Source organism: Excalfactoria chinensis, chromosome Z, assembly GCF_039878825.1.
Source record: "Excalfactoria chinensis isolate bCotChi1 chromosome Z, bCotChi1.hap2, whole genome shotgun sequence".
Classification (NCBI taxonomy): Eukaryota; Metazoa; Chordata; class Aves; order Galliformes; family Phasianidae; genus Excalfactoria; species Excalfactoria chinensis.
Genome location: NC_092857.1, coordinates 16904041 through 16920935, shown reverse-complemented (window position 1 = coordinate 16920935; position 16895 = coordinate 16904041). Strand labels below are relative to the sequence as shown.

Sequence of the window (16895 nt, the reverse complement as noted above, 5' to 3'; positions counted from 1 at the left end):
GTCTCCTTGCATCAACTCCATGGCAAACTCAACAGGAACTAAAAGATTCAGCTGCATGAGGAAAGCTTAAAGTACAAGGCACTTCTTGTCTGCAATTTATCTCGTGAGACTTAGAGTGCTTGTGGTGGTGGTGTTTTTTTGTTTTTTTGTTTTTTTTTTTTTTTTTAATAGTTCATTTAGGAATAAGAAATTCAGATCTGCTTTTTTTTCAGGGGACGATAATGACTTTTTTCACTGTTCATAAAATGCAAACATTTATCTTATAAAATTTTCTCTTTACAGAAGAAACAGTGTGTCCAAAGCATCCAGATGAAAGTGGTGAAGGAAAACATTAGCAAATCTGAAAGATTTGTGATACCATGCAAGGAGCAGCAGGCTTCCATCTGCTAACCACCACCTTCAGGTTGACTGGGCATCACACACAGAGCAAACTACCCACACTGATCCTCAGTTCCCTGTCCTCATTCCAGGACCCCATAAACAAACAAAGCATTCAGATCCATGTAACAGCATCAACTTAAATTCAGTGTTATCACAAACAAACGCAGAATGAAATTTAGCCAAAGAAACAAAAATTGGGATCAATATGATGAACTAATTATCTGGAAGTTTCTTTTCCTTCAGCACTTCACAAACTGATTTCTTCATCAAAAGCAAGGCTTCTAGTATAAAACATATTTAGGACTTGTAATGAAATCAAAAGAGCTATCTTAGCACACCCTGCAAAGCAATTAAGCAATTTTCTAAGCAAGCAAATAATTAACACCAAATATGGAAAAACATCAGAGAAATCAGTCCAGCACTTGAATTTTTGCTCAAAATACTATACTGTACTTCTTTCCCAGCATATTATTCCATGAAAGTGCACCCAAACTTTCTATTGAACATTAGGTTATAATAAATGGCCTTCAAATTATTGAACTATCTTGTTATTGTCACTAGCTCCATGGAGATGCATGTCCAAGCTTGATGGTAAGCTTCTTGTTTATTAATATGCAATGAAATAAGCTTACGTAGGAGAGTGAAACATTTTTTTGGTGAAGTTTATTACCAATACAGGCATGAATGCCATACTATCATCATTCTAACAACTTTATTTACTCCCCTGAGCTGGAGCTGAACCACATGGCTACATTTCACTTGTGAAAACAACCTATACCATAAGTTTAGGGTATCATTACTTGACTGGGCCTGAAATTTTCTTGATAGATACCAACTATGTCACTGCTCATGAACAAGAAATCCACACTGATTCCTCCCCAGACCTTTTCATTGCAATTAAACTTCTCACAGATTAAAGAAGAAGGAACTACTACACTGAACCTACTGAGCAGTTCTAAATTAAAAACTGTTTTCCTTTCCCACTTTTTAATTTAACCTTTAACCTCTAGATTTCTCACTTAATGGTAAATACTGTGTATCTTTGTGGTTGTATAGCCAGAACACCTTTCTAACTCAGACATGAAATGCAGTGCAAATGGTATCTGATCAAAGTCACAGCAACCTGCAGGGTAAGGGATTAAAAATGACAAGTACTAAGCCTAGAAATTAGTAGAATTAAGGAAGAACACAGATTTATTATTTGTTTTAAATCTCACATTGCAAAATAATAAAGATGGGTTTCATCTAGTGGCTTCATTCATTTGATGGAAGATTTCAGTTTATTTTGGCTACATTCAGAAAATAAGATTTAATTACTAAACATCTTGCAACTACAGAATTAATTTAAAAACGTATCCTTGAGGGTCTGTACTTTCATTTAAAAGAAAATAAAAAAAAAAGATGGAAAAAAAATTATCCCCTGAAAATCCAATACAGATCCTAATTACAGAAATATCTTCCCTCAACTTTTACCCTACTGTTTCATGTAATGAAGAACAACAGATGGAACATACTTGAAATGTGCACCTACAATAAAGGCAAAAAGAGTAGAGCATAAAGGACACTGCTGAACTACCTCCAGAGTTTCAGTAAAGCCAAGACCTTTTTCTTTCTCTTCCCACATCCTGCTGTCAGAAACAAACTCATAACTGCATAGCATATGTTCAGAGGCAGCATGTGAAACCACCTTCTCAAACAGGAAGTACAGAATTCTGGTAATTTGTGGATTCTGACATTTCACTTTGTTACTATGCTGGAAGTGTTCCTCTCCTACTTCATAACATAAAATTCATGAAATAATTTACTTTCTGTACTGCTGTTTTAAGAAGGCTTTCTGAAGCTAGTGTATATGTTCCAGCAGTAAGTTCCTGTTTCCATTTAATAACAAACCATCATGAAAACTCCTAGTAGTTTGAACATCATGGTATCATAAAAGAAGGAAGACCGAGTAAATCTGTGCTTCTAAGCATGTCTTTGCCTGCCTTCTGAAATTAGTCTGATTAATCTTAACTCAGTGGTCTAATAGGAATTAAACAAATGTTGACTGAATCTTGTATCTCTATTCAAGGAGCATTAACTCATAGCAGTTATATTTATTAGGGGATACTATGAAAACAAAACATTTTTATCACTTCTTAGGGAGAAGAAATACTGTGTGCCTTCACCATTACCAAAACAACAAATCTCTGTTACAAAGAGTTACTTTCACAACCTTCAGATCACTCTCCCTTGAAGTCAACATCCCGGTTTTAATGGCCAGTAAAAAACTGCATTTCTTGTGAGAATACAACTGAGCATCTCAGTGCATAGCATGTTGCCCACTCCTGGACAATCTATGTGAAAACCCACATAAAAATCAGTAGCAGGACTGAAGATTAGAAGATATAAAATTAGCCAGAAAGTTTCTTTAGTACATGTCACACAAACATTTCAACAATATAGGAGAAAACTACTTAGGTAGTTACCTATTACATTTCCTTAACAAATATCAACTAAAACCTTAAATTAGCTGCATGTTTTAAGAAAACATATCAAAGAAGAAAAATCTGCTGTAGCTGTCCTCATTCCAAAGTTACATGTTGTGGAGCATTATAACACTTAAATTATTTTTTAAAATGTGATGCTGTTTCATGTTCCATTGAAATCAAACTTGCCATTAGTAATTAATATCACTCCTTGAGGCAAGTTTTCCAAACAGAGAGAGATCACCAGTGGTTTTGCCATGCTTTTCAGAGGTGCCACAGGTACATAACATATTAACCTGGGAACAGAGAACATAAATTTTGAATATGAATTGTTCACTACCTGTTAAGACAACGTGAAAGCCTATGAGATGTTATACAGATGTTCCTTCTCTGCTGTTACAATTACACTATATGCTATCTGTTTTTCAGGGCAGAGAAAGAAAGAAAGAAAGAAATTAATACCAATAACTGAATCTGAAGTAAATCCCAGAGGTGCCACAAAGACAGCTTTTACTAGGCTGTGCTTCAGCACGTGAAAGGATAAAGAAGCAACAAACTAAACAGGCGATTATGAAGTACTCCAGGATGTTGGCAGCTGTACTTCTGCACAGTCCTGTCTGTGACCACCCTGCTGCATTACGACTTTTCTGAAAGGACTTTCAACCTTAGAGTTAAAAAAACAACTCATTTTAACACGATATACCAAGATATTTACCCCATCATTTGTCTAAGGCTTTTATTAGAATGTCATTAGTCATTTTCTATACTTGGCTACAAAATAAAAGTTCTACCTCAGAAGAAGGAAAGAAGAGCAGAAAATTAACACCTATTACAACTTTGGAAGGTGATGTAGAATTGGGAAACTCGAAGAATTTTGTTAAATCAATGCATGAATAGAATGTGGAAACATTTACTGTCACCAAAACACATCTGAAATAAGCTGATATTAAAATCACTCAAAAGCATACTGTTCTGAAAGACCTTTAGATGGGAAAACAGTACAAAAAGAGATGTAAAAAACATTTGCTTAGATACAAAGTTACTTACTAGGTTTTAGTAAAGCAATCAAAGCTGATGTAACCATTTTTTATGACTAAACACAGCTAAAACTCATTCTACTTCTTTCCTTGAGGACATGTACCACAACAGCAGCATCTCAAAAAGGGGACAGCAATTGAGAAAGCAACAGGCTCAGTTCTCTTAAGAAGTGCACAAGAGCTTTCCAAATCACTGCAAAACTACACCACTTATATAAGAGCAGAAATAAAAGCTGGTTTCCAGGAAATACTACTGGAACCAAAGTTGGGGAAGTCTGTGCTTGAAGCAAAGTCTGCTCCGGTGTCTCACTAATGGATTGTTTACAGAAATACCTTTCCTCGACAGGTTAATCTTACACTAGTTACTGGAAGTGGCCTGACTGCGAGCTAGAAGCTGAAGACTGATGTCACTGGCTGGATTAACTGCTACACTACACTTACATGCAGTGGGATGCAGAATCTGAGACTAAGGTGACTGAGCCCAAACCTACTCAGACATCAGAAGGAAGAAGCAATGTTTGAAACCGAATTGAAGCGCAGCTGATTTCAGTCCAGATCATACAAGAAAAATGAAGATTGTATTGTCAAACAATTATGGGCTGAAAAACAATGGCACAGTCAGCTTAAGTTGCATTTCTAACAACAATCAACAAGACCCAAGCTGCATCTGTGACTGCTGCAAACAGAAAAGGCCAACACCTACGAAAGAGAGCCTTTCCATCTACTTGCTTAGGAGTCTGGGTTAAGCATTAGCCATCCAGCCACTCATCTACAAAAAATTAAACACAAGATTCTGTGTAATTACAGAATAGCACAGCTCTCACAACTTATATCCTGACTGTCCATTCACAACTTCTTAAACCACATGAGTTAAGTGCTCTAAATCACGTAATTACAGATTATTCTAGTGATTGCAAAAAAACATACAGTAACCCAACAAATCCTTATCAAAAGTCGTAGTGGTAAGAACTAGCTATATGGGCCACTTCCCTCTTAAGAGCCAGCTTTCTCCCCTCCCAGTTAGAAAAACATGCCATTTATTTGAACATGGAAAGGGAGTAACAGTGCTAGACCTAGATTGTATCATTTTCCACTTCCTCTTAGGTACCAAAATGCCAGCCTCACCACAATAAGGCTCAGAACAGCAACAAAGCAGACAGTGGACACTCAGGAGCAAAGCCGAGTTGTTGGCTCTCCAAAGTGAGCTTACAAGAAAAGAAAGACCAAGTTTTCATAGAATTACAGAATGGCCTGGGTTGAAAAGGACCACAACGATCATCTAGTTTCAAGCGCCCTGCTACGTGCAGGGTCGCCAACCATTACAACAGGCTGCCAAAAGACACATCCATAATTATTCTATTTTCTAAAATTATTTGTAAAGAAAAAAGATTAAACAGACATACTGTTCCTGGAAAATGCCAAAATAATAATCTAAATTGGCTAATAATCATAACTGCGATGAGAAATTCAACTGCAGTTATGCTTACCCACTTGACACTTGCGGCTTCAAGTAAGAAAATCTAGTTTCAAGCATTTCTTTTGGGCGAAATCCATAGGCCTGCTTTGTGCCTCCCCCAAATCATAAAATTATCATCACAATGTCTACGTAAAAGTATCCACAGACAACGGTAACTTGTCTCCCAAGAATTAAGGAAAAATTAAAAAGGCAAGCCCTGCTGAAGGTACCAGCTCATGTAACATGAGCTGTATTCTCCCTGAAGAGGGGAGATAAAGCTCAGCTGGTCCCACTAGTAGAACCAGCACAGCTCTTCTGCCTAGACGGTTTCTCTAATCTGAACACGCAGCACTTGCATAAATTGGGCTCCAATCTGTTTTTGGCTTTTTTCCAAGCCCATTTACCAGTTGTGCAAATCAAGGAGATGTGCAGGCATTTCAGTTTTAAGATCACAGAAACAGAATCACAGAATCACGGAATTATCAAGGTTGGAAAAGACCTAAAAGATCATCCAGTCCAACCATCACCAATACTTCTCAGCTAAATCATACAATATATATTTTCTAAAAACAGTAAACAGGGAAGCATTAATGTGTTCAATGGTCTTTCCCTTACAAGCACGAACTGGAATAGAGCAGAGTAATCTCCCAATAATCCAAAACAAGCAGTGTTTTCTCAAAAATCCTGAGACTCCTGAAGTATAGCTACTGTAAAGAAGCTGTAGGCATATCAAATAAAGAAAAATAATAGAAAAGAAAATCATATTCTGACTCGGACAACAGTTGTTATCTTTTGAATCCAGCTTTTAACTGTGATAGAAACACTCAATTTTTAGATTGTTCTCAAATTACTATGTACCCAAATACTACTAGCATAAACTAGTCAGAAGCCACCTAAAAGTGCTAAATATGCCCAAATTTAAATACTCATTTACTCACAGAGATCCTGCTAGACGAGGAGGACTTGCTTTTGTAACATATGCCACACTAACATCTTACATGCTTCCTTCCTTCCTTCAAGCTCTATAGGTGCTTTCCTCCCAGATTTTCTTATTTCAGGCACCCTTTGAAATCTCTTCCAGCTCCCCAGTCATACACACACAAGACTCTGTGTGTACTTCCATTTCCTCTCAGGCTCTGTGGAGTTTTGTTCTCACACTTTAAGCCTTCACTCCATGTCCTCTAGCTCCTTTCTTCCTCTTTCAGCTCCTCTCAGGATAACAGACTCTCCTACTGCCACCTCTCTCCAACTCACTACTTTGCTGTTTTCCAGCTTACTCATTCACCCCTTTATACCCTTCTCCTTTTTCAGTCCCTTTTTTTTCTTCATGCTAGTATCCCATTAACTGATGTGTTACCTTCTCCACTTCCTTTCATTTTCTTTCAGACATGGTTCGGTCCTCAAGCATTTGCTTCTCTGCTTTTTGGAGCTCTACTCTTGTCTGAACCACAGATAGAGCAGGCAAAGTTCTTAACACCATGATATCAAGTTCTTACCTTCAGATAACAGCCACCAAGAAACACCTGAATGACACCTGAAGCATCAAAGGTCTGTCACCTCAGAGCCACACAAAAGCACCACTGACAAGTCTTACAAACCCCACACAACACTTTTATGCAGCCGAGGGCCACAACATGAACAGCACTTACTGCAAATACAACAGGCTTCATGCTAACAGAGCCCTGTTGACAGTATCTTGTTGGCACAGACAAGCGGAAAAGTTTCACCTAGAGCACAGCAAGAGTCAAATGCAACTCCAAGGTGGACACAGTGATAACCTGGGCCCTGGTTTCTCTGAGTTGGGATTCAAGTTTTGAATGAAACCCAGATTAAAGAAGCATCACCTACTTTGTGACAAACACTGCTTTACCCCTGCCTAGAGCACCAGTATCACAAAACCAGTTAGATACACAAGATGAGGACACTTGCTTACAATGAATCCCACTTGGCACTGTACTTGCATAAGGGTTTAACCAGAGGGTCAATCATAAGATTAAAACCTGTGTTTTCTTTTGGGTCCCACCCACATTTGGTTATTTAGCTCTTAATGTATTTCTACATTTGTAAGTATTGCTAAAGGCAATGGAAATACTTATGAGTACAGCTGAATTGCAGCCTGGAAAGAAATACTTCCTTTTAAAAAAGATATTTATCAAATAATAAAAAAGTCAGATAACCGATTTGATGGAGTTCCATAGGAACTTAGTTGACATGGCAGAGGCTGGCAGATTTCCTGCTGGTTACCCTTTCTAGCTTCTCAGCAGTCTATTTTGTGGGCTGAAAGGAAGCCAAAAGCCTGAAATCTCTGACTGTGCTCTTCCCAGCAGTCTTGATTCCCTGGGTTTGTGAGTAGCCTGCCCAGGCACTGGATATTTATTCCATTTGCAGTATTTTTTAAAATATATGAATGCAGTTCATACATAGCTGATTTCAAAATACTGAAGCCATTGTTTTTTCCCACTTGGCTTCACTGAGCACCTTCACTGGAAGCAGAACTAAAATACCACCACACACACACAAGTCAGAACAAGCAAACAGCACAGCATACTAATTTTCTGCTGAGGTACTAAAGGGAATGATGTGCTTCAGCATATTTGCTGGGACAAGACGGCCTACACTGTACTTGAACATACAGGAACTAAACTACATGTCTTCTAAGCACAACTGAAGATACAGCTTTCCTGCTCTTCATGCAATACATATGCATGTTGTAAGGAGCTAAACTATACCTCAGAATCTTGCAATGCAAATTGCCAATTATCATTGATAAGTTCAAGGCCAAGAATAATTATACCCCAAAAGAGTTTACAAAGATGAATATCAAACAATATAAAGTTTCATTTCATTTAATTTGAGAAAATACAACGGATCCGCATAAAGACAGTGCCCTTTTGAGGAACGGCAGCCTTCCTAGAAGCCTGTGATGCTCTCAGTAAAACTGCATTATATACAGAGCAATAAGCAGGGAAAGTTACTAGCATCAGTATGTGAGCACAGAATGCAAGCACCTGAATGAGATGGCATCAAGACCTTTCTCATGGACATCTCACTGGGCAGCCTTCAGCTGAAACCTTTCACATTTCTTTTTCCTTTCAGAAAGAGAGGTCTACATCTCACTGAGATGGTAAAACAGGATTTGAAGGATAGCTTCAGACTGCAGTCAGAAAACCTTGACTTATTTCTCATTTAGACAGAAAAAAAAAGACTGGCCTGAAGTAGTATGGCTCTCAGGTGCAAGGAACTAGCTCCTGTTTATTACTGCTCTGCAACTTTTTAATCTGTCTTCCAGGCTCTTTATTCCCAAGACAGTCACTTGGACATATCTGCCTTCAAAATACCTGTATAAGGAAAAAGCATTCATCTTCTACTAGGAATCAGGTCTTTTACTGCGAACAATAAAGCTGAAATGAGCAATAACATTTCTGAATGGAGCCAAGAAAAGACCTCTGTGGCAACCAGATGATGGAATTTCCAAGCAGAGTTAGAAGAGAAGAGCTTCCTTAATGCCTGCTGATCCTCTCCCATCTGACCTGCTGTTCCCTCACAGTAAGGCACATCAGCCTCCAGCAGAAGCCAAATGACCAGGCACAGCACCAATACTGAATCCCCCTGCGTCACCTGAACTAAACACTTTGCCAGTTCTTAACATCTCTTCCCCTAAGCAAACTGAGGATGTCAGTGAATGTCTGTTTACAATACTTAACACACTCCTACATGAAGGCACTTTCCAACTTTGCACAGATGGGAGGCTTCTTAGTTTAATGTGAAATGTTTTATTACTCAGTTTGCTGATGGGGATTGAGTGCCTGCTTTCCTCAAAAAAAAGGCAGTTTCAGTGTCAGTCTGCATATCAAATTTCAGAGTGAGGGAACTGAAAAGAAACAATCGTCCCATCTTTTCTGTATCAGTTTGGCACAACACATTACTACAATGACAACCCTGCAGATTATCTGCACTGCTGTCTGCCAGAGATCTGTGTGGCTTAAGGAGATTCATCTTGTGCTTTCGTATACAAGGCAGGGAGGGAGCTCCTTCCCCTCCTTCTTCCTGTAACACTGATTTAAAACAAATACAGAGAACAATCTGCGTGGCTTCAAGACATTTTCCCACTGTACCTCTGTTCTTCCTCCCAAGAGCCTCTGGGAGGAACAGGAAATGCACAGCTCTAGCTCTGAATAAATTCTTCCTGGGGACCATAGGGGATCCCAGTTAATCTCAGGAAGAGGCCTGGTGGTATGAACAAGGCCACATGGGGTGGGAGAAGTGGTGAAGAAAATGCTTGCGATGAGAAGAAAGCTTGCTCTGCATGTTCCAGCTGGCACAGCTGCAGGGCATCAGCTCTGAAGGATGGAAGAACATGTTTCCACATTCTGGTTGGAAGCCCTGCGCTCCCTACAGGCTGGGGCACCTGGTGTGCCCACAGAGCACAGTGTGCATTCAACTGTTCACTGCAAATGAATGCAGCTTACAGCTAAATATACCACAACGAAGTCATGCCTGCTCTGTACAGAAAGGCTTGTTTTTCAGAACGATAAGATATTGAAATAGCCTTTTAAAAATTATCTTATGCATATTCAAATTTATACTGGAGTTCCAAGAGAAACTCCATCCAGCCCCACTGTTTAAAAGCAAGCTGTTCACATTTCCATCTCAGGTTTGAACATACTCAGAAAGAACCCCACACAACCATAGGAACCATCACACAGTTTATTTCTATCAATAAACCAGCACAATCAGCAAGCACTACAGATCCTTAATATGGTACATATGCCAAATTTTAAAGAACACGTTAACGCTATTTCAGTGAATTTCCATGCTAATCGCAACTGCAATATTTTCACAGACCAAGCAAACAAGTCCTTAGTCATGGGCTAGGCATCTGTATCGATATTTACTTTAGTGGAAAAACATCTGAAACGTATTTTACAGGAGCATTTACAATGCTGATTACATATTTGGTGGCAAAGTTAACTTGCAATGAATTAAAAAAAAAAAAAAAAAGCAAAAAACAATATTAGTGTCATACCCTACAATTCAGGGGTCTAAAAACAGGAAAAAATTACAAAAGAAAAGTGTAATACATTGACAGAACAGTCTCCGACTACAAATGAATTTTCAAAGTACACATTTAGTGAACAGAAATTACTCTGTCATGATTCAAAGCAATTAGAATATTGTCTAGGCCATGACAATAAACAAACACTTTTAATCTGACAAGGTCAGTAAACTCTACATGAACTGCAAATGGGATGTCACAGCGCGAATCATCACACACTTCAGATATTTGCACTTTGTATGACTCCTCAGATTCAGACAAATGTTATCTGAAGGTAATGGGGAGACCACATTGTACAGTCGCTTCTGAAGTTCCTTGTTTAAAGAACTATGAAAACAAAATTCTGTACATATTTACTGGTAGCAGAATGGGAGGTAACACTAATAATTTGTTTTAGAACTCAACAAATTCATTTCTCAAAATGGTATTTTCACAATTTTGATTTACTTCCCTCAGTACTTCAAATGCTACACCAACTCCTTTCAGTATCCAAGAGGATCAATTCTGCAGATACAAGCATGATGGTCATAAACAATATTCAAAAAAAGTCTTCAGGGTATAAGAGTGTATTTGACAGAAATGACTAGTGAGAAGCAATGCATATTTGTGGTTAAAATGAGGAATATTAGTTGCATTCCTTTGAGGTTTAACTAACAGTTCACAAAGGGACCTGATCATCACTGCTGACAGCTGAGCAAAGGATCAGTTCAGTTTGCTCAGAAGAATGATGACAGGATGTTCAAAAAAGGATGAAAAGAGCTCAGAAAACAAGACATCAGATTAGGTCTGATGTCAGTCCAGTTGAGGAGACAATGCACCTCTCCAGTGTTCCAGTGCCATCTTCCACAGTGACCCCAATATGTTACAAGGCAGGTGGGTCAGGCATCAACAGCAGAATGTCAGTAATAAAAGCTGTATGAAACATGGGTGAGACACTAGGGAAGAACTGAAGTTCCCTGGTGTAATAGCGGCCATTCCATTACAAGCCAGAATATTAATACAAAGCAGATAAGAAATATCCATGAATTATGCAAATAGTTCACACTTTGCAAAAGACATGCTGAAATACTATGAAACAGTGGTTATTACTGATTCACCACATACTGATATTCCTGTTGCACCTCACAGAAAAGAAACAGACCCCAGACAAAAGGTAAAACAAACAAACAAACAAAAATAACAACTACAAGATGATTCTTAAACAGGCATTAGAGATGCTGTGTAGGTTTTAGGACATTTTTTCAGTCAAGATCCAATGAAACAGATCTTTCAAAAACCAAACAAATGAATAACTACATACCCCAAACCTCACAGAACCCTCAAGTTTATCTTACAGGGAAAAAACAAGAAGATTCACCACAGAATGGGATTTTCAAGTTCTGATCAGGCAGGAGCTAGGAAGCGTTTCAGGCAATATCCAGAGGCTGAGTTTAAAGATAAAAAAGGGTCAGAAGCAACAAAAAACAATGTACCATTTAACAGCCTTTTCCCAGTCACCTAGAGCCAAGTAATGAAGCCCTCCTTAAGGGGTTTCTGTCCATCATGCCTCAAGCAGAAGAATGAGCTGTAGTTCTAGAGTTTCAAGTGAGAGCAGAGCTGACAGAAAGTAAAATAAGACGACCCTTGGGTTTTCACAGAGAGCTCTCCGAGAACACCAATATTAGCATTAGGAACTCCAGAGCTCACAGCAGATCCGTTTTCTTATCGTTACTGCTAAGTACGAGCTTTGAAAACCTGTTTGAAGGGCAATTACGTGGCAATGTATAATTTCTATTTTAAACAAACTGGAGCCAAATTTCACAGATACTGGAACCTAGCAAAAGCCAAGGGCAGCCTTCCCAGCACCACCCCACCCCAGCTGCTCGCTTCCACCTCCACGCTCCAGGATGTGCTTCGGCACAGCTGAATTGCTGCCTTCACTCTGACCTCAAACAACACAAATATTCCAGCACTCTCAGATCTCCATCTGCAGGGAAAAAAAAAAAAAAAATGGACCACCAGAAGTGTCTTGAAATTGGGGTGCTGAACCTGCTGGTGAGGTGCACACATTTACACTCAAGTATCACAGTACCAGTACCTGGACTCCGACAGTGACAGCAAAGACTGAACCTCCAGCATCACTAAATCCAACCAGACAGAAAGCTCCAGATTAGTTAGTTACAATCTATTTACTTTGCATAGGAACAAAGAAGCTGCCATAGCAGATCAAGCCATTTAAGCAGAACCCACCACTTGCAATAACTAAGAGTGATAAAAATCAGACACGGGTGAGGGTGACCCTCTTCCCAAAATACTTTCAAGCACAGAGCTAAAGAGATAGGAGGTGAAATTCCTCTCGCTGTACGATTCAGCTTAAATTGGAAGCAGAGAATGTGCTGGCTTACTTCAGCAGGTAGTGAAAAATATCTTGCATTATGAACTGCAGTCAAACTCACATAACTGTATCTTACCTTAGCTGAAAATACTCAAGTTAAAAAAAGCTATATGTATATGTTTGGTTTTTTTACTGTAAGTACATTTTGAGAACACAAAGCAATAATGTAGTCATTTCAGAGGAAAGAAAAAAAAAACAAAACAAGCCAGATCTTGGCTGTGTTGTAAGTGTACTTCCTTGCACTGTCCCCCTTCCACTGCCCCAAATCCAGGTTGTTAATGTAGTCATGCTAGAAGTCATAGACTTCAGAAGTCACCAAAGGTTCTAGAATTTACAGGCAGATCCCAAACTAACAAGCTTTAACCAGTACTCACATGTATGTAGTCAGAAGCTGGGTTTCGCAGTGTGTTTTTACTGTCTCTAGCAGGCGCCAAAGAGGAATTGCAGAAAATACAGCCCAAATACCTTCACTGGTTTTCCTGCAACTGAGCTCACGTCTGCTGTATTTGCACATGCATTTTGAAATTGGAATGCTGAATTTTCATGCAAGTCATACAGTGCATGGTCACTGTGTACAGAGCAGACAAATCAGAGCACTTCCTGCTTGTTTCTTTAAAAGTGGAGCTGTGGCAGTATAACTGATTCTGCGGCCAGGAATGCAGTAAGTTAGCCACAGCAATACCAGACACAAACAAACATCACTTAAACTGTTCCCTTGTTTTAAAAAACTTTGTTAATGAAAAGAGGTGCATATTACCATTGTGGATTTCTGCCCAAATCAGATGTTACACTAGAACAACAAGAAATCATAATAGAGCTTCTGCTGACCTCACTGCTATGATCTTCTTATATAAACCAAGCCGATATACAGTCAGTACAGAGAAGGTCTGAAGTGTTTTATGCCAAAGCGGCATTTCCCAGTAAAGTAACTCCCCTCCCTTACAGGGTTATAAAAATGACAGCTTAAAACGTCACAGCATTTAGCAAAAATGATATCTGCTCCTGCAACAAGCAGAATGTTTGAAAGAGTACATGAAAAGGGTGATATTTAAAACTTCACGGTAGAGTCAAAATCACTTTTCAGCTTCATTCTAAAGCTTGCACAAGTCTTCCAGCATAAGCAAAAGGTCTGTTTAGAAAAAGACTGTAATACCAAGAAGACTGACAGGGGGACTTCGGAGCAAGTATCGTTTAATGAGTAGCAGGATCTTATGGGAAAGTACAACTACTCTGTTTAAGAACAGAACAGAAAAACTCTGCATATTACTTCCTTCAGTCTGCCTCTTAAAAATGTCCGGGCAACAACTCCTCACACTGACTTAATATTTAACATGTAACATGCTCACTGCTACTCAAGTACACATAACTTCCCCCTTCTAGAGCAAATTATTATCACAGCAACAGCAGAAAGATGTTCCAAGTTCTTAACGTTGGGTAAATACTCCTCTGCCAGCCCACGTCTGCTAACCGGTAGCAGGACATGCAGAATTTCTGAGATACAATAGAGTATTTCCGAAGGACAGTTACAATGAAAGCTGCCAGATACTTTAAACTGTGCTCATGATAGGCTACTTAGAGTTCATCTTAGTGATACAGTAAAGAGACGAACAGTTGTCATTTGTGAATACTTTGTTATCATATATGAGAGAGCTGCTGTGGGGAAAGAAAGGCTTTAACCCACACACACTAAGAACAGTAACTTGTGAGCGCAGGTACTTAACAAGTAAGCAGTACTGCCCGTGTAGAGGGAAAAATTCCACAGCTGCTCTGTCATTGCTGCTGTGGGACAGACCAGCACAGACGGAATCAGTCACTGATCTGATGTGCACCAAACTTCCTGAGCCTGATAGCCAGCCGAACTCACATCACTGTGAGACACCAGCTTGTTCTGTGTTCTGACACTAATTTTTCATTTTCTTTGAAAGCCACAGAACTAATTACAGCTGCATTAAAAGACAGCATATTGTACTTCCCTGGTCGACACAGAAGATGATGGTGCTAAGAGTCAGAGAATTTATTACCCACATGATTTTCTTCCCTTCCTGAATACTTCAGATTTCTGCTAATCCTTCTGTAACTACAGAGGATTTCTTATCTGCTGGGACCAGACCATCTCAAGTGTTCCTGCACTGCCCTAGAAACAGCCCCAGACCCATCAGGATTTCTCAGGATTCACACAAACGGGACATAGCTTTAGAAGCCAACTCTCAGCACAGTACTCCCGAGGTAAGCTAATGTTTAGAACAGAATCTGTGAGGTTTAAATGGTGTAGGGCGCAGCTAGAAAGTACACACGTCACCTCTTAATCAGATATCTATTCCTTTCTCTTCGGAGGTTCAATTAGCCAAACAAACAGTGAGGCAGCATTAAAGGAGAAGCGCAGACGCGCTTCTCTGCGCAGCACCTCACTAGATGCCGCAGGAGCTCAGCGGCACACCGACACCGCACTGCTGTGCCCTCCTGCCCGCACGCTGCAAAGCTCTATATGTTACCCCCTACCCAGCATTAAGTCGGAGGCACCCAAACTGCTTCCACCCGGGAAGCCTGCACGTAATTCGGCGAAACATGCACATGAGCAGAACTGTAACGCCTCAACGTACTGGATTTACCAATTCAAGCACAGAGACGGCAAGCCAAAGCTACGAGCACGAGGGTGCAGAAAAACTCACTCAGACGTATTAGCTACAGTAACCGCTACAGCACAACTTTGATTTCTCCCTGAAACAAGAGAGCGAACATTTCCGCTCCGGAGCCATTCCCTTCTCCCACTGAGAAACAGGAACGCGTTCTGCAGTACCCTGAACGCTGCAGACCGGAACAGACTCCACAGAGACTTTCTTCTTTTTTTTTTTTTTTAAGAAAACAAAAATAAAAGTGAAAAACAAACAAAACAAAACAAACAAAACAAAAACGCAGCTGGGACAGCACGGGGAGCTGAGGGACGCTCGGTCCGCCGGAGCGCGGCAGGGACAGCCCCGGCCTGAAGACTCCTCAGCCGCCCGGCCCGCCCGCTCCCTGCCCCGCGCTCCCGGCACCCCCCGGCCCCGCGCTGACAGCTGCCCCGGTCCCGCAGCGGCGCCGCGCTCACCTCGCGGCGGGGGACGGCTCCATCCTCCTCTCGGCGGCGGGGTCGGCGGCCGCGGCGCTGCCCGCCGGCAGCTCCAGGAGCTCGGCGCCGCGGCCGGGGGAGGCGGCGGGGCTGGCGGGGCCGGAGCGCGGCCCGGGCAGGTAGTGCAGCAGCAGCGCCTCGGGGGGCTCCGGCGACGGGGAGGAGGACGACGAGGAGGAGGCGGCGGCCGGGACGGCTGCGAGCAAGAGGGGCGCCTCGGGCAGCCGGTCCAGCTCCACGCTCCGCACTTTACGCAGCTGCTTCCGCCGCCAGTCGGAGCGCTGCTCCCGGCCGCCGCCGCCACCCGCCTCCCGCAGCAGCCCGCCGCTCCCCGCGCCGCTCCCCTCGCCCGCGCCGCCCTTCGGGCTCCCGCACGCGGCGGCGGCGGCCCCTTCCGCGCCGCCGCCCGAGGATAATCCCGACGACGAGGTGCGATTCCCCGCCGCCGCCGCCATTTTCTCTGGCGGGTCACATCGGGCTCCCGGGACTCGGGCGGGGGGCGGAGGGAGAGAGGAAAGGAGGAGGGAGCCGGCGCTCCCGCCCGCTGCGGAAACGGCGCTGCCTGCGCAAACGGCGTAGGGAGGAGGACGAGCGGCGGGCACCCATTGGCGGAGCGGGCGGCGCGGGGCGGGGCGGGCGCCCGTAGGTGCGGCGGGGCGGGGCCCGGCGCCATCCTGCCCCGCCCACCCGCCCCCGCGCAGGTGTCGGCCGTTGGAGGGCCGCGCCCGCCCGGCGGGGCCGGGCAGAGGGAACGGCAGGGCACGGCCGCCCGCCCGCGCTTCGGAGAGCCGAGGGCGGGCCGCGCCCCACAGCCGCGGGCGAGAGGGCGTCCCCGCCCCCACGCGGCCCTCCTCGGGAGCGCCCCCGGAGCTGCCCCGCGAGGAGAGCCTGGGGGGCGCGGAGCCCCGCGTTCCCTCCGAGCCGCGCCGCGCAGCCGTCCTCGAGCTGTTGTGGGAAGGAGAGAGCCGCCGCACCGCGGTGCGTGCCCGTCGGCCCCGCTCGCCCCGCATACCTGCG

General features: G+C 42.5%; 1 protein-coding gene across 1 annotated transcript in view; it reads right to left on the bottom strand.

Moving 5' to 3' along the window:
* Positions 1-16484, bottom strand: part of MAP3K1 (mitogen-activated protein kinase kinase kinase 1) — a 55801-nt gene extending 39317 nt beyond the window's left edge. Inside the window, 2 exon segments of the mRNA XM_072359258.1 lie at positions 15858-16375; positions 16377-16484. Of these exon segments, the coding sequence (XP_072215359.1) occupies positions 15858-16375; positions 16377-16484 (626 nt within the window).
* Positions 16485-16895: the final 411 nt, after the last annotated feature.